Raw genomic sequence first — 23,577 nt, forward strand, 5'->3', positions numbered from 1 at the left:
GTGCAGAAATGGGAAAGAAGATGAAGAAGAGGAGGAGGAAGGGAAGGAGGGGTAACTGCTGCTACTACTAGTAGTTGTCACTGGGGACTGGCAGGTGCAGTGGTGGTTAAGGCTCTGGACTCCCAGATGGTCAACTGTGGTTTGAGTCCTGGACCTGACAGCTTGCTTTCTCACTTTCTCTTTGTTCTTCTCTGGTCAAATTAAAAAATAATAAAATAAATATTTTAAAAAGTTGTCATCTTAGAGGTCTGGAGAGAGGGTCTTCTCAATAGAGAGCTTGTAGTTAAGAACTGTAGCTTTTAATTTTCTGTTAGAAACCTAGATAGGGTGAGAGGATAACAACCAGCAGTAGTAGTCCATTATGAAAAGGCTCAGTATGACAGATCTCAGCCGCATCACTCCTCGACTTAGTGCCTGGTACTGCCTGTTTCAGCTGCTCTGGAGCAAGGCTGGCCTCTAGTGAGGTAGAGGTGCCATTTCCCTTACCTAATGTGGCTATGGGATTTGAGCCTGGCCCTCACATTGTAGGAGCCCAGGCTGCTTCTGTGTTGGCTGGCAAACAAATTAAAAACCAAATACTATTAAATGGAATTTCCCCAGTACAATCAAGTTCTAGTTAGGTGAGTTGATTGCTCAAGTTGAGTGTTTGGGGGTATTGACCTATGGGAATCAAACAGATTTTATTTATTAATCCCCTTGTTCTGTATTTCTTAGCACATGTGTTGTATCATACCCCGGGCTAGATGTCTGGGAAGCACCATTCATAATCTATTCTACTTGATCTCCTTTCAAAAAAACCATAACAGGGATGTAATAAATATACAAATGACCTATCCCTGCACTAGCAACAGTGTTAGAACAAACCAGCCACCTGCTCCTACTTGCTTGAGCTGAATTTCATTTAGGCCCTTCTTAATTTCTTTCAGGCTCAGGGTACTTGGAGACTACTCTTACTTGCTTGGTTAGTTTACATTCTTGAGTCAGTAAAGATCAGGAGAGAGCCAAGAGAGGCTACGAGTGGGCTTCACTCTTGTTTTAAAAATGATTTTAATGCAACCAACAAAGGCAATGACAAAACTGGTCCAGGCTGTTCTGCCAAGAGCTGGCAATTAGCACAGCAAGATCCACCTACAGTACAGCTGTTAAAGGGCAGCCCTCCTCCCCACTGCTCTCTTATCTCTGAACCCTATTTTTCTCTGCACAGGAGAGAAAAACCAACAGGAACCCAGCCTCTCCACAGAAATTCTGTTGGATCAAACGAAGTATCTGTTACTTAGCCCGAGTCTGACATACCCACTCAGGACCGTGGCCATGTACAGGCCCAGCTTGCGGAAAATTTCCCAGTCTTCAACTTCTATGATCTTCCCAGCAATCAGGAACAAAATACCAAGTGGCATGTAACTAGAAAATAAGCACAACAAAGATGCAATTCCATCATTAGTTTTTTCTTAGGCTGGGGTTGTCAGGAAAGGAACAAGACAGTGTATACTCTCTCAGCCTGACCTAAGCACTCAGCTGGGAGTATCCCAGGGCACATAATAAAGCTGAGAACTCAGTTTTAAGTCCTGGGTGGATGGTGTTGGCTTTAGTTTTAGTACCTTAGCTTCTACCCACCGAAATGACCACAAGGAGAGTTTCTACACTGCACTTGGCAAGAACATGTCATCAGGCTGGTGTTTACCCCAGGTCATTTATGCCATCTGAGTACATGCCAAGTTCCCAGTGCACATAATCCTGCTGAGTGTCATATCTGCTTATCTCCCTTGGGCTCGACCCTCACTGCCAACTGTAGACCTGAGACTCTTTCTAGCCATGGCCATCTTGTTTCCCGGATATCAGCAATAGGGGCAGTCATGTTAGTAGTGAATGGGACATAATAGTTCTATTTGTGGAGCTCTCATTACATCTTTGGTTGGGGAAAGTATTTTACATGCATCATTTCACTTAATGTACTTCTAACCCTGAGGGTAGTTTTTATTATCCTATCTTACAAGATGAAGCTGAGGTTTCTATGGATTAAGTCACTTACCAAGCTGTTATTTCTAAACCTTTTAAGTCATTGTCAGTGACTACACTTTGGATTAAATAATGTTAATTCAGTATGAGGAAAGTAGGCAGTGGTCTCCTAGGAAATGTGAATTATTTGGCATCTTCAGGGACAGGGCAGATACTCAGTGGTGTCACTGGGATGATCACAGGTGGCAGTTTTAGTGTCCATACTGTACTAATTGTAAATATTTTGAACCTCACTTTTACCTGAAGCCTAATAAAGGCAGCACTTTATATTATGATGTGCAAGGAACTCCTTCCAACATTAATGCTGGTTGGGTGCAAGATAATCTCCCCAGGCTTTGAAGGAGAAGACAATGGCTGTTAGCTACACTTTAGTTAGCGAACTAACTCCTAATGAAGTTGTTTAGTACCCCAGTGTCTTGATATTAAATATTTACCTTCTCTAGGATTAGATCAATTAAGAAACATAGACTCCTCTTTCCAATTTTAAGGAGACAGAGTTGTCAGGGGAAGCAAAATGGCATTAACTAGTGGCTGCTCACCACATAATGATCTGAACGATTTTCATGGTTGCATCACTCAAAGCATTGAAGAAATCCACCAGAATCTGCCCTTTTTCTCCCATTTTTCCAATGACAAGTCCAAAAACGAGGCAGAAGACAATCAAGCCCAGGACATTTATGCCATCTGAGTACATGCCAACAATTTTGTAGTCCTTTGTGCTGTTCTGTGGATCAAAACCAAGAATATATTGATGCATGATTATAATCTTGTTAGAATACAAAAGCCCTGAAACAAGAAGATATGATAGCTAGGCATAATAAACTAGCCATCTACCAGTCAGTCAACAATACTTGAGAAAATATAGTAATTATTTTTAAAAACCTATGCATATAACGAATTTTACACTCTCAATGAAGCTTAAAATTTCTTCCCTCTCTCTTAACAAGTCCACATTTGTATATATTTTTAAAGACCTATCCTGGAATGTTTTACATTTTTACTATAAATTTTAGAGTCAAGAATATTTTTGTATTTAACTATTATAATATGTACATTTGGAATCTGCTTTTAGAAAAGATAGGGATTGGGGTCAGCAGATGCTGTAGCGGTTAAGGCACTGGACATCCACATGGCCAGTTGAGGTTTGAGTCCCGGAACTGGTAGCTTTCTTCTCACTTTACTTCTCTCTCTGTCTCTCCTGGTGAGCACACTTGCCCTATAACAAACTTAAAAATAGTAATCATACTAAAATAAATAAATAAATTTAAAAAATCATTAAAAAAGATAGAAACTAGGGCCAGTCAGTGGCATGGTAGTTAAGGCAATTGGATCCCACATGGCTGACTGTACAGTTTGAGTCTCAGACATGTCAGCTTGAAAAACATGCCAGGCATGTGTGAATTCATGCCTAAAATCCTGAGAGGAAAAGGGATTGTTGCATCACCAATCATCTTCCCTGGGGAGTGTTCTCTCTGGCACATGCATGTGCCCTACAGCAATTTTCAAAAAAAAGAAAAGAAAAGATAGGAATGAATAATGCAGGAAGTATAGAATTACCATGTGAACATTTTCAGGACATTTTACCATCTATTTACCCTGATGATAAAACATAGGAACATTCTTTACTGTTCCTGCATCTTGAATGACCAACAGGATTGTAGAGAAAGAAAAATTAGTCAGATATCTATGTTATCCTGAGTAAAGATAGCACGAGGTTTCCCAAGAAATCAGATATCTTGAGTGGTACCAACCAGATTTATTAGGAAGTACCACAAGTCACTGGGGTACCAGTCATTTCTTCTCATTAAACAAATATTTATGGAGAAGCTCAGGTGTCCTAACTACATTGGCTACAGTATAATGTCTTGAAATTCAGCTGGAGATTCAAGACTGACAGTGAGAAATGTGAGGCAATAATCACAAGATGCCATGTAATTAACTGCACAGCCAAGCTACGAGTTACAAGCGTCACATGGAGATTGGAATAAAGGAAGGTTTTGAGGTCAGGAAAAGCTAGGCCTGAAGAGTAGGCAGTGAGAAGAAAAATGAGAAGGAAAAGCAAAAGTTATCATGCCCCAAGTCCTTGTACCCTGCTTGAATAATTCTTAAGTCATTTTTTATGGCCCTCAAACTAATCTAAAGTCCCTTGTTCAGTGCCTCCAAAGCACCCTGTTCTTCCCAATTGTAATACTCATCACTCTTTGCATGAAGACAGATGCTACATCTGTCTTTCTGCTATTAATATACTAGTGCCCAGCAGGGTCTGGCTTATGGATGGCATTCAGAAAAGTATTTGTGGAACCACATCAAAAGGCAGAAATAAGGAGTAATTGAGGAGGCAGGTCCAGATAAAAAACAGGGGATCTGCTGGGAAGTAAGTTGGGAAAACTCCAGGGGAACCAAGTCCTGGAAGGCTATGAACCCAACTTGAGAGGTTAAGGCTTTCTGCAGTGGGAAGCAGGGAGCCAGCTGTGGTCTATTTAATTTGAATGCTTAAGTCGACTGAACATTTAATTTTCTCTTAAATTTCTCCTTCCCATATGAAGGCAGAGAACATTCAGGAGAAATCTATGACAGACCTTCAAAGGCCCCACTTCAGGCCTACATGTTCTGTTCTCCAATTCTGTAATCCCTAAAGCTCTCAAAGCCCATTGATGTAATGGTAAGTTTATGGCAAAATATTTTGTCTATAAAACCTACCAGATACTGAGATTAGGCTGTTGATAGTCTGCTTCTCTTATTTGGCAGAATATTCATGAGTTTGTTGCAGAAATATCGATGTGCTTGATTCTAGAGTGTGGTTGCCAATTCCATTTACAGATGTTGTCTCATATACAATATACACACCACATGGCCCTACTATAAAGTCTGAGAAACTCTGAACTCTGCATGATATCTGGCCGGAGAGAGTCTATCAAGGAATTGTAAGCTTGCGTCCTGTGTTTATGTACCCTCACAAATCTAAGCAATTTCACTAGCTGCCCAACTCTACTGTAAGAAGTGTAGAGACATAAAGGCACCAGGGCTCCTTCTTTTCTCTCTGTGGTACTCTTTATTCCTGGTAGTTATTCTCTATAAAGTTCCCATGAACACAGACCCATTGCTCTTAAGGAGGACACCAAGATTAAGTTCTTGCAAACTCTGGTTAAATGATTTTCATTAATCCGTAACATTTGTTCGTAACATTATTCTACGTGTGTTTCTGTTTAAAGACACCTCATTTTAAAAACATACTCTTTAATTAATTAATTATTATTATTATTTTAATTTAACCAGAGAGATATTGAGAGAGAAAGGGAAAGTGAGAAAGCAAGCCACCAGGTCAAAGACCCAGACTGTGGTTGGCCATATGGGAGTCCAGCCTCTTAACCACTATGACACCTGCCAGCCCCTAAAGATACCTTATTGAGTATACATTGTTGATCCATTTGTATTAAATTCATGGCCACCAGTACTATAACTCCTGCCTGACAAAGCTTATCTAATACATGTATTTTCTCTGTAAGACACATCACAGCCTGAGTTTAGGAAGACCAGGAGAAGCATGTTTGTACTATGCTACAGTCCATTTTAAACTGTGAAATCACCAAGAAAAAGCACAAAAAAATGCAAAATATATGGCACTAACATGCAGCCAAAAAGGAAATTTATTTACAGAATGAAAGCCAAACAAAAAAAATAGAGCTTAACCTCAGCCGATGACATGCACATTGGGTGACTCAACTGTTTTGTCACCCTGTGTGCCTGCGAGTGACCATGAAAGCTCCAAGTATTGATTTGAGCAAGTAGGTTAATTCACATATGCAGACTCTGCAAATAATGAATTGTGTTTCCATCTCCTGCTCACTCATAACTCGGCTCCTGCCTACTAGGGAAGGCAGCAAGCTACTAGTAAGGGTGGTACCTTGGCCATAGCCGTTGTCATGATGGCTGTGACGGACTCTTCTGTCATGTTTGTCTCCTGATCACTGGGAGACTTCACTTCTTCACGCTTGGTTTTGTACTACATGTTGGACAAAAGCAAAGACAAGCAAGGAAACAAGCAAACAAAAGTTTATTAAGGCTAAAGCACAGGAATATATTCTTTTGGCCAAATAAATGCCACTATAGTCTTCTACCTCCCTTCCCTCTGTTGCTTTCATTTTACAGTGGCACCTCCTATGAGGTTTTAGAACTGAAAGTAGAACTGAGAAATTAAAATCTTCGATCCCCACAACCACCGTTCAGTCATGTCGAAATATTCTCTCATTTTCGTATTAAGGGACAACTTGATGAAGCAATAATGAGAAAAAAAGTATAGGTTTTATCTACAGGTGCTTTCATAGACTTTATTGGTATTCCTGTCAATCATTTTTGTTTATATTTATTAATTTTAATTTGGAAAAACCAAATTTGATAAAGTCACCATGACTTTAATAGATATTGAGAAAGGTTTAACTTTATGGTTGTTTCAAAATCCACAGTCCTTTTACGGCTGTTCAATGAGTGATATTTCTGTTGAATTCTTTTCCTCCAGTTCTGTTTGGGTCTGTGGAGTTCTAACATGGAGGTTTAAGAAAGAGCTAGTATATTATTACCCCAGGCATAAGTGTCCCTCCTACAAGGCTCTGCCAACACCAAGAACCTTACAAATGACCATTGTGGTGATCCGAAAAGGCACCCCTGAAATAGAGGTGGTTCTGTGCCTTGTGGAGGCCTGCAGGGAGCAATCTAACTGCCATTTTTGTTGGTATACACAGATCTCTCTGTTCATGTAATTTATTTAAATGAATACAGCAGTTGTGATGGATTCAGCTGTCTGAAAGTGCATAGACAAATAGAAAAAGGCTTGAAGTAAATGGAGTGAAGGATTGTTAAACTTTCCTAGAGACAAAAATCATGGCTTTGTTACAGTTCTCTGTGGAGCGCCAGCAATTGGGAGGTAATAGCTAAGGAAAAGGCCAAATGCTGGGAACACTGACCACACCTGGGTTAGATCCTGATTTCCAACATGAGAGGGGAAGGAGAGATGAACAGCTACTATCTTCACTCATTGCATCTGCAAAGAATCTAAATTTCTTCACAAATATAACAAAAATATATTCCTCCAAATATATTTTGGTTCTCCTGAAGTAGGTAATTTAAAACCCCCATTATGTGACTCCTGATTTGGTCCATATGAGATTGTTTAGGGGAAGAGAGTCATAAAAGAAATGGACCAGAGTGTAAATGATGACATGCACTTGACTGTGGGCTGCAAGGCCCAGGGACATAAAATAGAAGAGCCACCTGAAACTCCACCATTCATGGTGCATTTCCTGCTGGCCTTTTTGTTGGGCTAATTCCACTTCTTGGGTCACAGTAGGAAAAACAAACAAACAAACAAACAAAACCATTGTTTTAATTGGTAATGGGAAGAGGGGAGCAACTTGAGGGCTAAAGTCCTAAACATTACCTGCTGAAAACAGGCTTGGACGAGGTTCTCAGGGAACATATTCCTGTAGGAGACATGAAAATCATTATTGTTTAAGGCAAGAGGTGTGTGCATGTGTGTGTTATACTCAGTACATTGGTGGAAATGAGTATAGTGTTGGATAAACACTCTGGTTTCCTTTCTGGCCTATCCTTGGCATCGTGCTACCTTGTATTAGGATTTATCTTTCCTGCTGTGCTTCATCCAAGAGAAAGCTCTCCTAGTCAACTCTCACTTGCCCGAGTCACTGAGTAACTGACACATTTATCGCCCTCAGTGAAATGTAGACACTCAAAGACAAGAGACTATTTTTTAAAATATTCTGCACATTTCTGTTTTCATCTCTGAGGATGAATGCTTACCAAGAGTCCATTGAATTTGTCCCAACATTTTTAATTCCAATTGCAACTATCATTGTAATTATTGAATTAAATGTTATATAAGTCTATGAAATATGAGTGTGACAAGAAAAGTATGGTTTCTATGAAAACTAAGCTGAATGCCTGGAAACTCAATAAAGGCTAATGACTAAAATGTTTGTGGTTAAATTAGGTCTAAGAAGGCAATTGAAATAAAAAGAAAAGCTGGCAGGATTTGGCACTTGTCTTTCTCTGCAATTTTTATGGGATTTGTTGTTCCACTCAATGGAAACTGAATCTGAAAAGTGTAGCTGACACATTTTCGAAAGGTAACATATGCAACAGAAACAATATGTTGTAGAATTGCATTGAACTAAAACTAACTTGAAGAAAAGACCATGACCCTGCATCAAAAAATTGGTGAATAAATGCATTTAAGTTTTAAGTGGAAATGAAATATATACCACATATCTTATACCATTTTTATGAGTCTCTGGTTTCATTGCTGTTTTACTTATTGATTAATGTATTCCCAAGTCTGATTGCTTTTTACGAGAGAGTTTCTCCTTTACAATGAAAAATATGTCTTTTTCTCCAAGTGTGCTTTGGAACCAGCCACTCCACCCAGCTCAGCAGCACTATCCAATAGTTATACTTTTTGCATCTGTCTGACTCAAGTTCTGACAGAGGAGCTCATTCCTTTGTTTTTCTTGGAACTATGACCTGACCAGCAAGGCTGGTTATATAATTGTGGGACCCAGGGCAAAATGAAAATGAATAATAATTCATTAAACCACATTAAACCACACATGAGGCCTTGTGCAGCCACACAGTAATGTGCTCACGAAGCCACCTGCTGGCAAGACACTCACCTGATGAGGTCTAACATGGCATCCACTGTACTGACTTCAGGAGTGCTGCCCGTCCTGTCAATTTCAGTCACCTTCTGGGTGACACCAGGCTTAATGCTCACCACCAACACGACACCTGTGGCCAAGGACAGCATCCACAGGGTGTTACAAACCTTCCAGGTCATCTGGCACTCATGGCACTCCAGTGCATTCTTAGAATCAGGCATAGTGAAACCAGGCAGCACTGTGAGAGAGAGGACCCTGAGGTCCAGTCAAAACGCTGAGCCTTTGCTAGACCTTGACATCTGCCTTAATTATTTTCCATTTAAATATTGGGTTATTGGAAAAGTCATGATGTACTTTTTCTATGCAAAATGTGTCATGATTTTTCTGACAATCCAATAAATAAGCAGAAGGAATACTTTCTATTTTTGTTGTCTAATGAGGAATCACTTCTGGAAATACCTATGGTAGAGAATATTCTTTTTTCTTTAACTTATGAGATCAGCCTAGACAAGTGTCAAGGTGAGAGTGATTCATATTCTAGCCTAGGGAGCTCATTCAGTATCATCTCGTAACTTTTACCCACAGATGTTGGTTATTCTCCTGAGGAGCCTACTGAACAAATCTTGTCTTTCTTTCATTCCACTGGCCTTTGACTATCTGGAAAGCTTAGTGAGGAAATGTCACTTCAGGGGGAGGACAGATAGATGGGGGTTACAGGGAGGGGTGGCCCTTCTTGCTGTAAAGAGGAACTGTCTCCATGGTGGAGCATCTGCAAGTGCTACTGTGGACTTTGAAAGAAAAGGGCTCTTGTCACTGGAGGTGTCCAAGCAGAGGAGGGAGAAGAGACCAAGTTATTGAGGTTGTTTGACTGGAGGGATGTGAAGAAGAAAAAGCCTCTAAGTTCCTGATTGTTCCTCCCGGCAGAGGAGAAAAAGCTGCGACAAGGGGCGGGACTTTGGAGTGATAAATGGACCAGTTTTGTTAATGGGAGGGGCTGTTGGCAATGAGAGGGCCATGCCCACTTTTTCCCTCAGGGTTTCTGAAGAGATTTATGTTTAGTTAATAATTAAGAAGTATCATGCTTTCTCTTTGTCTCTGTTTTCCCAGGAACCTAATGAGGAAATGTGGCTTTGGTGTAGAGCAGGCTTAAGGCCCTGCTGGGCCTACCACCTAAAACCACTGACACCTGACCATATCCCACCACTTTTTTTTTTAAAGAAGTATTTTTTAATTTAATTTAATTTATTTATGCATTTATTTTAATTTGACCAGAGAGAGACACAGAGAGAGGAAAAGTGAGAAAGCAAGTCAGCAGGTCTGGGGCTCCAACTGTGGTCAGCCATGTGGGAGTGTCTAGTGCCTTAACCACCACACCACCTGCTGGTCCCCCACCCCACCACTTTTTTTTTTTTAATCTTTTTTTTTTTGGAGAGGTTTTTGCCATAGGGTGCGTGCGCTCGCCAGAAAGACAGAGAGAGACAGAGAGATAGAAAGTGAGAAATCACCCCACGGGGGGATGACCACACCACAATCCCTTCTCCTCCATTCTCCTCTTGGGATCTTGGGCATGCACACACACGCGCCTGGCAAGTTTTAAGCCACCGGGTCCAGGACTCAAACCGCGGTCGACTACATGGGAGTCCAGAGACATAGCCATTATGCTAACTGCTGGTCCCCCACCCCACCACTTCTTATCAGTTCATTAAAGGCAGACTGTAGGGTCGAGCTGACTGCAACGACTGAGCAGATTCTCTTCCTTTATTCCTACTCTGGACACTAGGTTACAAAGGATGGGCCAAGCTTTTCTCATAAATCATGCAAAAGGTACAAGAACAAATATATTCCCTTATTAGAACTCTCTCTTACAAGTGGGACTTACACTGGGCAGGGCTGTTAGGTGTTAGCTTTTTGTATTATGTGAAGTGTGAAATGCACAGAAATACTCTCTTTCTGGAAATATTTTCTAATTCTGCTCTATCAATACAACCTAATTATCCAGTTTAAGGATTATATAAGCACTTGGCTTCTCTTCCTTCTACCCAGTGATCTTGACAAGGCACAGAACTGTCACCCTCTTTCTGTTTCTTACTAGAGACTTTAATAAGCAGTGCCATGGCTAAAACTCATTCCAAATGACACTTTCTTCCCATAAAAGGTACTGTGAAAACTTCAAGGAAAAAAGCTTCATGGTACTTTGACAACATTAATTCTTTTTTTGAAAAAAAGTGGTGCATTTTATTAGGTTGTCGAGAAAGTCATGATTTTTTCCTATGCAAAATGCATCATGATTTTCCTGAAGACCTAATAAAAAGCCCAACTACCTTTTGAATGAAAAGTCACAATTATGTAGAGGAATAAGGATTGAGACATGTTACCTAGAATTACAGCAATGACGGTGGTACAGAAGTAATACACGACAGCACGCAGACCAATTTTCCCAGATACATTGGAATCCAGTGCAGCAACACCTGAAAGGGAGGAAGAAGTCAAATTACACTAACTTTACTTTTTAAGTTTATTTATTTACTTATTTCTTTCATGAGCAAGGAGGATACTGGTAGGCAAACACCCTTCAACAGGATCTTCCTGGTACAAACCACCTTCAGCATCAGCCAACCCGAGATCATGGACACTTGTGCGACCAGTGTACTCTGGGAGGTTTCTGGATGTGCACCCAGAACCTTCCCATGTTCTCAGCTTGCAGGGCATGATGCTTTATCACTGTGCCAACAACCAGCCCCATCATTTATTTTCAAAATACAGATTCTGGGTCTGCTGAGTCAATCCTTGAGGTGTGAATAAAGAGCTGAGGGCTGTTTTCTCCATCTGCTAAGCTCTTCATACCCTATTTGTCTGGATAAGATACAAAGGACAAAAGCAGCACTTCAACATTTCAAATGTGGGGCTGTGGCCTGGTGGTTAAGGGAGTGGATTCCACATGGCTGGCTGTGTGGTTTGAGTCCCAGTCCAGTGGCAGGAAAAACACACCAAATGCATGCTTAAAATCAAGACAGGGTGCATAAATGGAGGAAAGGGATTGTGGTGTGACCATATCCCACTGAGTAGAGCTTTCTCCCTCTCCCTCTCTCTGTCTCTCTGTCTCTCTGTCCATTTCTGGTCATTGCACACACCATCTGGCAAAAAATAAATAAAAATTCCAACACAGAATTAAGGAATGAAAGCACAATGAAGTGCAGATTCCCTGCCAGGAAATTTTTGCTGTTACCCTATAGTGAATGCTATACCTGTGACTTTTCCTGGGGTGGTCATGAAATAGTCTTAAGGAATACTCCCTTAAGCATTTACTGTAAGAGCTTTATTAAGATTTGTACAGTGTATCAGTTACATCCTTTATGATAAGCCTTTTTGGAAAGCCAGTATCAAGGAAAATTTTATCTTTAAGAACTGAGAAAGTTGTTTTACCACATGGTAAAAATCATGTCACTTATGCATTTATTGATTTTTAAGAATTATTTTATTTACGTACATATATGTGTGTGTGTATATATATATATATATATGCACACACACACACACACACACACACACACACATATATATATATATACACATACATACATTTATTTATTCACTTATTTTAATTTGACCAGACAGGGACAGAGCAAGAGAGAGTCAGAAAGTGAGAAAGCAAGCTGCCCAGTCTGGGACTCGAACCACAGTTGGCCATGTGGGAGTCTAGTGCCCTTATCCACCACACCACCCGCCGGCCCTATTTATTTATTTTTCAAGAGAAATTTTTTGCTATAGGGTATGTGCACTCTCTGGAGAGACAGAAGCAGAGAAATAGCAAGAAATTATCCACCCTGGGGGGGATGGCCACACCGTAATCCTTTTCCATTCTCCTCCTGGGATTTTGTGCATTCACATGTCTCCAGCATGAGTTTTAAGCCACCAGGTCTGGGACTCGAACTGTGGTTGGCCATGTGGGAGTCCAGTGATGTAACTATCATGCCATTTGCTAGTCCCTGTTTATTTATTTTTAAATTGTATATATTTTTTGTATAACAAGTCACTTATAATCTTTTTTCTTTTTTAATACAATCACTGTATATCATTACAGCTTGTAAAATGAATTTTCCCAGCATGAATACACTGTATATTAGTCCAGTTAAAGATACTATCATACACATTATCATCACCAGATAATTATCCATTTTTGTCCCTTTAATTTCTTACTTCTTTTCCCTTTGATTCCCTTCTTCTCACTTTCTGCCTTTTCTGTCAGGAAGCTCAAAGTCAACTGAAAAAGTAACTTTTATGTGTGAGTGCAAAATAACATATATTCATTACAATTATCTGAAGAAAAATAAGAATGAAACAAAAAAAACCCACTTTATCAAATGCAGTTAATATTATGGTGAATTTTCTTCCAATGTTTTTTGCTCTTTCTCTCTGTCTCTTTTTTTTTTTTTTTGAGAGGTTTTCGCTATAGGGCGCGTGCGCTAGCCAGACAGACAGAGAGACAGAAAGCAAGAAATCACCCCCCAGAGGGATGGCCATGCCGCAATCCCTTCTCCTCCATTCTCCTCTTGGGATCTTGGGCATGCACGCACACGTGCCCAGCGTGAGTTTTAAGGCACTGGGTCCGGGATGCGAACCGCAGTCGACTACGTGGGAGTCCAGCAACATAGCCATTACGCTAACTGCTGGTCCCTCTGTCTCTCTCTTTTTAATTACACATAGCTGAGATAATTGTATAGTTTTGTTTATAATTATTTATCTTAAAATTTATTTATTCATTCATTTATTTTAATTTGACCAGAGAGAGACAGAAAAAGAGAGATAGAGAGAAAGTGAGAAAGCAAGTCACCAGGTGTGGGACTTGAACCATGGTCGGCCATGTGGGAGTGTCCAGTGCCTTAATCACCATGCCACCTGCTTGTCCCCAATTGTATAGTTTTTAATCCTCCAATTAATGCTGTGTGATAAGCACTTCATCATTATAAATTCAGCCTTAGGATAATTTTAGTGGCTACATAATCTTCTGTCATGTGGCTACACCATAATGTATTTACTCATCCACTTATTGCTAGATCTTCAGATTGTCCTGTGGCCAGATTCCATAATAAATCACAGTAATTTCATTATCCAAACTGGCAAGCCTATTTCCTTCCTCTTTATATGATTTTCAAAATGTGTCTGTATGAACAAGTTATTGAGTATGGCTTTTCGTGAGACACCTTAAAGTTTCTGTTTGAAAGAAGAAGGCTAAAAATAATGTCCAAGGGCACAAGTAATTTAAGAGGCATATTGGTCACATTATTAGATTTAGTTTCAAGTGGTCTTTAGCTAACAATAAAATGATTGAATGTTGCCTAGACTTGAATGTTGGCTGTCTGGAATTCCACTAGAGATGGAAGGCTTGCACCCCTACCTGCTAGAAACCCTTGCTATGTATCAAAAATGCTTATATGGATAGAGTCAAAGATGCTGCTTCTTAACTGGATTTCTGCATGAGAGATGGGGCAATTTTAGAAGCAACCAGATAATTTTTCAACAAGTTATTACTTGGAGGTTTCACACTCGACCCTGTCCCATTTTCAAAATGAGGATCACATTTTGTGTCAAATGTTCATCATAGGGAACAGTTGTGTGCCTTAAACACACATGAGTTGCCCCAAAATCATTTGCAAAGTCCAAAGTACAGGGGAGCAAGAAAAATGGAGATTGTCGCAGACAACCCCAAGGGGAAGGTAATAAACTTGTATGGCTGTCAGCATGCCTGGTAGCTTTTATATTCACTCCTCACACTATAAAAGGCCTATCCATTTTTTTAGTCACTAGGGGATTATGTGCCTCACATATAATCATACTTATCTAATGTATAGGAAAAAATGTGTAAGGAAGCTGGCATCGTTAGGATATCAGAACAAGTCATTTTTCACTCTAAACACAGTATTCCTGTAACTGGTGACTGCTCCTTGGAGGTTGATAATTTATTTGAAAGGAGGTGCTCTGGCTTCTTTAGCAGCAGCCCCAGGATGTTGTTAAGGGCCCATTCACCAACCTCCAGGACAAGATAGTGCAATTTTGGTATGATGGACCTATTGTAACAGCAGTCACAACCTACAATAAGCTTGATGACAGATTCTATTCTCTTTCTTTGGGAAAAATGCAGTTTCATGTGCTGAGGAGACTCTTTTTCCTGACAATTAAAAAGAATTATGCCAGGAAAATAACAAAAGGGACTGAAGGATTCAATTCAGAAATGAATAAACTTGGGGCCAGCAGATGCTGTAGTGGTTACATTGTTGGACTCCCACATGACTGACTGCAGTTTGAATCCCAGACCTGGTGACTTGAAATTCACACTGGGCACGTGTGTGTGCATGCCCAAAATCCCAAGAGGAGAATGGAGAAGAAGGGATTGTGGCGTGGCCATCCCCTCTTGGGGGGTGATTTCTCACTTTCCTCTCCCTGTCTCTGTCTCTCTCTGGTGAGCACACGTGCCCTAAGGCAAAAACCTCTACAAAGAAAAAAAAAAGAAGTGAATGAACTTATGAGTTTAGGACCCTTTAGAAAAAGCAAACAATAATGTAAATATAGAAGTTTTTTTTCTAAATGCATCATATGATTGTATGATGTGCCTATTTCATTTTAGAGCTCAGTACATTGTTATTTTTAAAGTTTATTTATTTCTTTTATAAGTGAAAGAGACACAGAGAGAACACCCACTTCACAGAGGTCCAGCCCCAGTCTTAGTGCCAGGTCACAGGTCCACCTGTCCTCAATTTAGGAAGGTCTCCAGACACAAACCCAGAACCTTCCCGTAGGGGTCAGCTTTGCAAAGTGTCACATTTTACTGCTGCACCACTGTCTGCACCCCTCCTAGAACTCAGTACATAATTTTGATAAACAATTATAATGATTATAACAATAAAGACAGGTTAAAAAAAAAAAACAAAACCGACCACCCTAACAGATTCCAAGTAATCTGAATAAGCACCTGTAACACTGAGCTAATGCAAGATGTATTTTCTGACATCTTGTCTTTCGGTAGATGTTCCATTTAAGTAGCTTCCAGCCCCTAAGGTACTGACAAGTGACAGATTCACAGGGTGGCTACAGAACTGTGCTTGGGTATGTGTTGGGTGCCTTCTCAGGCTTCTCTTCCAGCGGTGAAACTAATTAAATCTACGTAGGTAATTGTTTCCAGCAAATGCTAATATGTCTTAATTTGTCTTAATGACTTGGCTATGGGCTGGTGGCTCTGTTTGTACTGCAGGACTCAGCTAACAATAAAAGGTTGAATCAAAATGAGATTCCTGGTGGAAAAATTTTAAATGCACTCTCAAGCACTCAGCCAGCTCCTTTCTGCTGGAGCAGAGGACTCCGTGGTGACTCTGAGAAAGAGCTTTATTTCCTATTTCTCTACCTCAGTCCTACAGTTTCCTGGATAGATCGGAAATTTACTCAGATCAACCTCTCTAGTCTTCAGTGATGAGTGACAGAGCTGTCTCTCCAATCCAGGCTCTTGGGTGATTTATAATGTGTTCTTGGGGGTAAGGATGATAATCACCTTGGAAGGAGATAATATGCAGGGAAGCAACCTGATCTTTGAAAATTTCCCTAATACGAACATTACAAAACTTAATGACTATAAGATATTTGTTTGGATTGTCTAAAACTCCACTTGCCAGTAATAAGAATGATGATGATGAGGGGCCAGCAGGTGGCATGTGGGTTAAGGTGCTGGACTGCCACATGGCTGACTGAGGTTTGCGTCTCAGCAGTTTGCTTTCTCACTTTTTCTCTCTCTCTGATGAGTGTGTGTGCCTTGTAGAAAACATTTAAAAAACAATAAAAGGAAGATGATGATAATTATAATAAAAGATAATGATAGGTACTAAGCATTGAACAATGACTGCATGTTAATGCATCATTTCCTTTAATACTTAATATGAACCTTTGCAATAGGTATTACTATCCCTCTTTTATTGAAGTGAAATCTGCAGCTCAGAAGGGCTAAGTGACATAGCACAGGCAAACAGCTGGTGAGTGGTAAAGTTGGAATCCCAACTCAGGTTTGACCCAAAGGGCACTCTGCCATGCTGGCTTCATTCATGCATTCTAAATAAAATTCTAGATGAATGCTGTCCAATAGAACTGCCTATAACGTGGAGACTTTTAAAATTTTAATCTATTTTTTTATCTTTAGAAGATTCATTTTTATTTACAAAATTGTGGAGACTTTTTTTTAATTGCCAAAGGATATGTGCACTCACTAGAGAGAGACAGAGAGACAAAGAGGGAAAAGGAAAAAGCACTCCTCCTCCTTGCCCTATGGAGTATGGTCATGCTCCAAGCCTTTCTCCACTTCTCCATTGTGTTGGGATTTTGGCACAAACATACACATGCCTGGCAAGTTTGAACCATGTGGGATCCAGCTTCCCTTAACCACTAGGCTATGGAGCTAGCCCTAGTTGTTCTATTAGGTTGTTTGGAAAGTTATGATGTATTTTTCTGTTTTTCTTTGCAAAAATGTGTCATGACTTTCCAGATAACTGAATACATATGGCTAGTGAACATTTCAAAGGTGGCTAGTGTGACTGAGTTCCTAGTATTATTTCATTTTAATTAACATTTAATTTTTAAAATTTCATCTCAATGTAAATAGCCAGATGTGGCCAATGACCATCATATTGTACAACACTCTCTGTAGAACCTACTGGGGAGTTCAGCCTTTAGCAGGTGCTCAATGGTATTGAGCAGACCGTCTCAAGTTGCCTTGCATTATAATATTTAGGAAAACCTCTTTACCTTGCCAGCTAAGGGCAGGGGAAAGGAGGACAGTAAAGCCAAGCCTTCTGGCTCATGTCTCCCTCACTGTGCTGACCACATGGCCCTGAGGCCCAAGGCTTTTCTTCTCAGGGTCCCCAGTGCATTAAATAAGGCGCTCTGCAAATGTTTACTTGAAGTTTTCCATATGACAGAAGGAGCTGCTCTTCTCATAGGTAGCCCTCCCTTTAGAAGCCAAGCCCATTTCAAAGGTCCACTTGTGCCAGGGATTTGGACCTCGGCAGGTAGTCCTCCTTATAAGTCACTTGTTCGTCCTGGGGCAGCTAGCAAAAACACTTTTCACCCATAAAAGGCCTCCACGTGAGAACATGTTAAGCATTAGAATGTTTCTCAAACTTGGTTTTCTATTTATGTGTACCTTTCTCTGAGTCTCTTAGACATTTTTTTCCTAAGAAGTTCCCTAGTGAAATTTTAATACCACAGACGAATTGTTTATATACTAAGTAAATACTTGTGCTTTTTACATTAAAAAAGTAGGATTCTCTGGCCTGGCTATAGTGGCAAACACGGTAGGGCATCATTCAATAAGGATGGGGCTTCATGGTAAACTCAGTCTTGGTTTCCAGGACAATCTAAACAGGCCCACATAGTAGCTGGAGCCTGTAGTCCTAGCTAACTGGAATGCTGGGGCAGAGGATTGCATTCTGGTGAGACCTTATTAAAAGAAATTTTTTTTTCATTCCTCCTCTCTCAAAAAAAAAATAAGGGGCCAGCAGGTGGTGTGGTGGTTAAGACACTGGACTCCCACATGGCTGACCGTGGTTTGAGTCTTGGACCTGGCAGCTTGAAAATCACACTGGGTGTGTGTGAGTGCATCTCCCAAATCCCAGGAGAATGGAGGAGAAGGGATTGCAGCATTGCTACCCCCCTGGGGTGGGGGAGGAGTAGATTTCTTACTTTCCCCTTCACTGTCTCTCTGTTTCTCTCTAGTGAGTACACATACCCTATGGCAAAAGCTTTAAGAAAAAAAAAAAATAAAAACCCCACCACCAAAGCAAAGCAAAACAAAACAAAACAGTTTTTGCTACACTGGTTACAACAGTGCCCCTATTGAGAAATCACAGTCTAGCCCAGTGAATGCTGCATGTGTGGATGGTACAGTAATCCAGGCAATAGACTCGCAAGACTGCACCTTTTCATCACTTACTGGGGGGTGTTAGATGGCCTGCCCACCTTAGCCTCGAACAACATTTTCCTCTAAGCAACCACCTGGGTTTCATACTCTGAGGCTACCCCTGGGGCCTGGTGAAATCTAAAGGACCACCTCTTTCACTTCACTCTCAGAACCTGTGTCTCCTGCTGTCCTATGAGATCTGGTACCTGAGAGGGGACTGTGCACTCATACGATACTAAGCAGGTGCAGTGGGATCTGCTTAGAAATAAACTGTGTTTAAAAATGTTTACAGTTGGACAGTGATTAAAAAAATTTTTTTTTTAATTTGCTGTTGGGTCTACGTGCTCACCAGAGAGAGACAGAAAGAGAAAGTGAGAAAACACCGCCTGGGATGATTGCAGCCACACCACAATCCTGTCTCTTTGGGATTTAGGGCATTTACACACATGTGCCCGGTATGTCTTCCAGGCTGCCGGGTCTAGGACTCAAACTGCACAGTTGGCCATGTGAGATCTAGCCATCGTAACTACCATCCCTCTGGTTGGCCCCTGAATAGTAATTTTATGTCTATGAAATGTAATAATAAAAACTAGGGCTAGGATTTTATATGTCTTCGTTTTTTGTATTTTTTTTCACTCTCTCCCTCCCTCTCTCCCTTCTCTCCCCCCTCCCTCCCTTTCTCCCTCCCTCCTTCCTTCCTTCCTTCCTTCCTGCCTTCCTGCCTTCCTGCCTTCCTGCCTTCCTGCCTTCCTGCCTTCCTGCCTTCCTGCCTTCCTGCCTTCCTGCCTTCCTTTCTTTTTTAGAGAGATTTTTGTTATAGGGCTCATGCACTTGCCAGAGAGACAGCGAGAAATCACCCCCTCAGAGGGATGGCCCTGCCACAATCCCTTTTCCATTATCCTCTCAGGATTCTGGATATGCACACACATTGCACCTTACCTTTCTCTGAGTCTCTTAGACATTTTTTTCCTAAGAAGTTCCCTAGTGAAATTTTAATACCACAGACGAATTGTTTATATACTAAGTAAATACTTGTGCTTTTTACATTAAAAAAGTAGGATTCTCTGGCCTGGCTATAGTGGCAAACGTGGTAGGGCATCATTCAATAAGGATGGGGCTTCATGGTAAACTCAGTCTTGGTTTCCAGGACAATCTAAACAGGCACACATAGTAGCTGGAGCCTGTAGTCCTAGCTAACTGGAATGCTGGGGCAGAGGATTGCATTCTGGTGAGACCTTATTAAAAGAAATTTTTTTTTCATTCCTCCTCTCTCAAAAAAAAAATAAGGGGCCAGCAGGTGGTGTGGTGGTTAAGACACTGGACTCCCACATGGCTGACCGTGGTTTGAGTCTTGGACCTGGCAGCTTGAAAATCACACTGGGTGTGTGTGAGTGCATCTCCCAAATCCCAGGAGAATGGAGGAGAAGGGATTGCAGCATTGCTACCCCCCTGGGGTGGGGGAGGAGTAGATTTCTTACTTTCCCCTTCACTGTCTCTCTGTTTCTCTCTAGTGAGTACACATACCCTATGGCAAAAGCTTTAAGAAAAAAAAAAAATAAAGCCCCCCCCCCCCACCACCACCAAAGCAAAGCAAAACAAAACAAAACAGTTTTTGCTACACTGGTTACAACAGTGCCCCTATTGAGAAATCACAGTCTAGCCCAGTGAATGCTGCATGTGTGGATGGTACAGTAATCCAGGCAATAGACTCGCAAGACTGCACCTTTTCATCACTTACTGGGGGGTGTTAGATGGCCTGCCCACCTTAGCCTCGAACAACATTTTACTCTAAGCAACCACCTGGGTTTCATACTCTGAGGCTACCCCTGGGGCCTGGTGAAATCTAAAGGACCACCTCTTTCACTTCACTCTCAGAACCTGTGTCTCCTGCTGTCCTATGAGATCTGGTACCTGAGAGGGGACTGTGCACTCATACGATACTAAGCAGGTGCAGTGGGATCTGCTTAGAAATAAACTGTGTTTAAAAATGTTTACAGTTGGACAGTGATTAAAAAAATTTTTTTTTTAATTTGCTGTTGGGTCTACGTGCTCACCAGAGAGAGACAGAAAGAGAAAGTGAGAAAACACCGCCTGGGATGATTGCAGCCACACCACAATCCTGTCTCTTTGGGATTTAGGGCATTTACACACATGTGCCCGGTATGTCTTCCAGGCTGCCGGGTCTAGGACTCAAACTGCACAGTTGGCCATGTGAGATCTAGCCATCGTAACTACCATCCCTCTGGTTGGCCCCTGAATAGTAATTTTATGTCTATGAAATGTAATAATAAAAACTAGGGCTAGGATTTTATATGTCTTCGTTTTTTGTATTTTTTTTCACTCTCTCCCTCCCTCTCTCCCTTCTCTCCCCCCTCCCTCCCTTTCTCCCTCCCTCCTTCCTTCCTTCCTTCCTTCCTTCCTGCCTTCCTGCCTTCCTGCCTTCCTTTCTTTTTTAGAGAGATTTTTGTTATAGGGCTCATGCACTTGCCAGAGAGACAGCGAGAAATCACCCCCTCAGAGGGATGGCCCTGCCACAATCCCTTTTCCATTATCCTCTCAGGATTCTGGATATGCACACACATTGCACCTGGCCAACGTCTCAAGGCTCTGCTTCCAAACTGAAATGATGGTCAGCCATGTGGGAATCCAGCGACGTAACTGTTATGCCATCTCTGGTCCCCTTGCATTATTTTTCTAGTCATCACTTTCATTATCATTTATAAAGATATTGATCTGTGACAGATTAGAAATTTTAAAATCTGGATCTTCCACATGAAGCTGAGAAACTGAATGTTATGTGAAGTTATGGTGCAGAGACCAGGCACTGGGGCTTTCAGTGGAGCCAGGGGTGTCATTAAAGAAAGGGAACCAAGAAAGACTTGATGAAGCAGATGATACCAGATTTGGGCAGAAAAAGGTGAGCAGGATTCTGGTGAGCCCAAACCAGGGACAATTTTGAGGCTGGGCTGTGGCCTAGAAACAGATAAAATCAAGGTTGTCTTTGGGAGTTAGGGGCTCCTGCTAGCTCTCTATTTTAGGAAAAAGCATTGCTTTCTTCACCTCAGGAGGAGGCTCTGAAGAGCTGGGGTGCTGGCTCTTAGCCAATGCAGTAATCATCTGAACTTTTTTATAAAAAATGCTACAAAGGAAGCAGTTGCCTGGGCTAAACAATAGCATGTTTTAAAAATAAACACCCGAGGGCAAAAGACTCCTCCCAGAGCTCTCTGATTAAGCTACCACCCACTGGAGAATTAAGTTTCCGTGAGAACTCTTTCCACCTTGCTGTTGAGGTGTCAAAATGAATTCTTTGTGGAAACTTTTTTTAGTTTGGCCCTTGATGGTGCTTCACAATCATGAATGGACACAACATCCAAGAAACTCAGTGTTGCATAGGAGTTAAGACTGGCATGGGACCAGCAGTTAGCGTGATGGCAATGCCGCTGGACTCCCTTGTAGTCGACTGCTGTTCGAGTCCCGGACTCAGTGGCTTAAACTCACGCCGGGCACGTGTGCGTGCGTGCCCAAGATCCCAAGAGGAGAATGGAGGAGAAGGGATTGCAGTGTGGCCATCCCCCCTGGGGGGTGATTTCTCACTTTCTGTCTCTCTCTGTCTTTCTGGTGAGTGCACACCCCCTATAGTAAAACCTCTTGAAAAAAAAAAAAAAAGACTGGCTAAGTAGATGATTTCTATTTCTTCATCCCCAGGCAAGAGGCCACCCCTGGTCACTCTCTCAGGCTCTGTCCCCCATGGAAGCAGAATTATGATCTGAATAATCTTGGAAAAGTGGCTTAAACTCTCTTTAACCTCCTGTTTCTTGTCTCTAAAGATGGAGATAAAGTCCCACCTCTTTGTTACTTCATTGGGTTGCTGTGAGTATTAAATGAACAACACGTTCACAAATTTTAAACTTTAAAATGTTTCTCTTATTCTCCAGGGAAAATGTTAATCCTGAGAGCAGGAAAACCTCTGTAGCCTAAATGAATATTCCTGGGATGATAAAAGGGAAGGGACAGAGTAGAGGGGAGCATGAAAAATATATTGGGTTATCAGAAAAGTCATGACACATTTTTGCATAGAAAAACAGAAAAAATACATTATGACTTTTCTGATGACCCAATAATTTGCTTATGTTTCACCCACAACATCTATTTTTCTTAGAGACATTACTCTAAAGAACTCCCTTAAAGTAGGTAATATTGCCACCCTAGACTATTTGTAAAATTAGCAAACTTCTCGTCAGGCAGAATCAATGAAAGGTCACTTTGCAGTTTCTATGAGCTGCTCATCTCATGTTCAAAATGTGTACCAAGAAGCAGAGGGCTGGTTTGGTTCTTTAACGGTCCAGGTGCTGACCATGGAGTGTGGCAGTAGTTGTAGTTGGGACCAGTTTTTCAGAACATCCCATGAGGTTTTTTTTAGGAGGCTTATTATTCTGTAAAAGCATTAAACACACCCTGGATGATGAAGGAACTACAGTGTTCTCTTCCAAAGTTCATGCAATGCTTTGACACCAGCAGTTAGCTAATGGCTCAGTGAGGCTTTTCTGAGCTTGGTTTGCTTCTCCTTCTCCTATAAAATTGGCAACTCAGGCTTCTAGGTAGAAGTTTCATTTTTTTTTTTGGAGAGGTTTTTGCTATAGGGAGCGTGTGCTCACAAGACAGAGAGAGACAGAGAGACAAGAAAGCAAGAAATCACCCCCCAAGGGGGATGGCCAGGCTGCAATCCCTTTTCCTCCATTCTCCTCTCAGGATCTTGGGCAAGCATGCACATGCGCCTGGCATGAGTTTTAAGCCACCAGGTCCAGGACGCGAACCATGGTCGACTACATGGGAGTCCAGTGACAAAGCCATTATGCTAACTGCTGGTCCCTAGGTAGAAGTTTCATATATGCTGGTAAACTTCACAAACTAGTGGCAAAGCGAGTCTTTATTTATTTATTTATTTATTTATTTATTTAT

At 41.3% G+C, this 23,577-nt stretch overlaps 1 protein-coding gene across 1 annotated transcript in view; it reads right to left on the bottom strand.

Moving 5' to 3' along the window:
• The window catches only part of SLC1A1 (solute carrier family 1 member 1), a 122,422-nt gene that overhangs the window by 20,738 nt on the left and 78,107 nt on the right, over positions 1–23,577 (bottom strand). Inside the window, exons 10-15 of the mRNA XM_014589345.1 lie at positions 11,060–11,152; positions 8,700–8,814; positions 7,451–7,493; positions 5,921–6,019; positions 2,556–2,740; positions 1,294–1,401 (exon numbers count right to left, since the gene is read on the bottom strand). Coding sequence (XP_014444831.1) covers positions 1,294–1,401; positions 2,556–2,740; positions 5,921–6,019; positions 7,451–7,493; positions 8,700–8,814; positions 11,060–11,152 — 643 coding nt within the window. The remainder of the gene's footprint in view (positions 1–1,293; positions 1,402–2,555; positions 2,741–5,920; positions 6,020–7,450; positions 7,494–8,699; positions 8,815–11,059; positions 11,153–23,577) is intronic.

Source organism: Tupaia chinensis, unplaced genomic scaffold, assembly GCF_000334495.1.
Source record: "Tupaia chinensis unplaced genomic scaffold, TupChi_1.0 Scaffold000354_1, whole genome shotgun sequence".
NCBI lineage: Eukaryota > Metazoa > Chordata > Mammalia > Scandentia > Tupaiidae > Tupaia > Tupaia belangeri.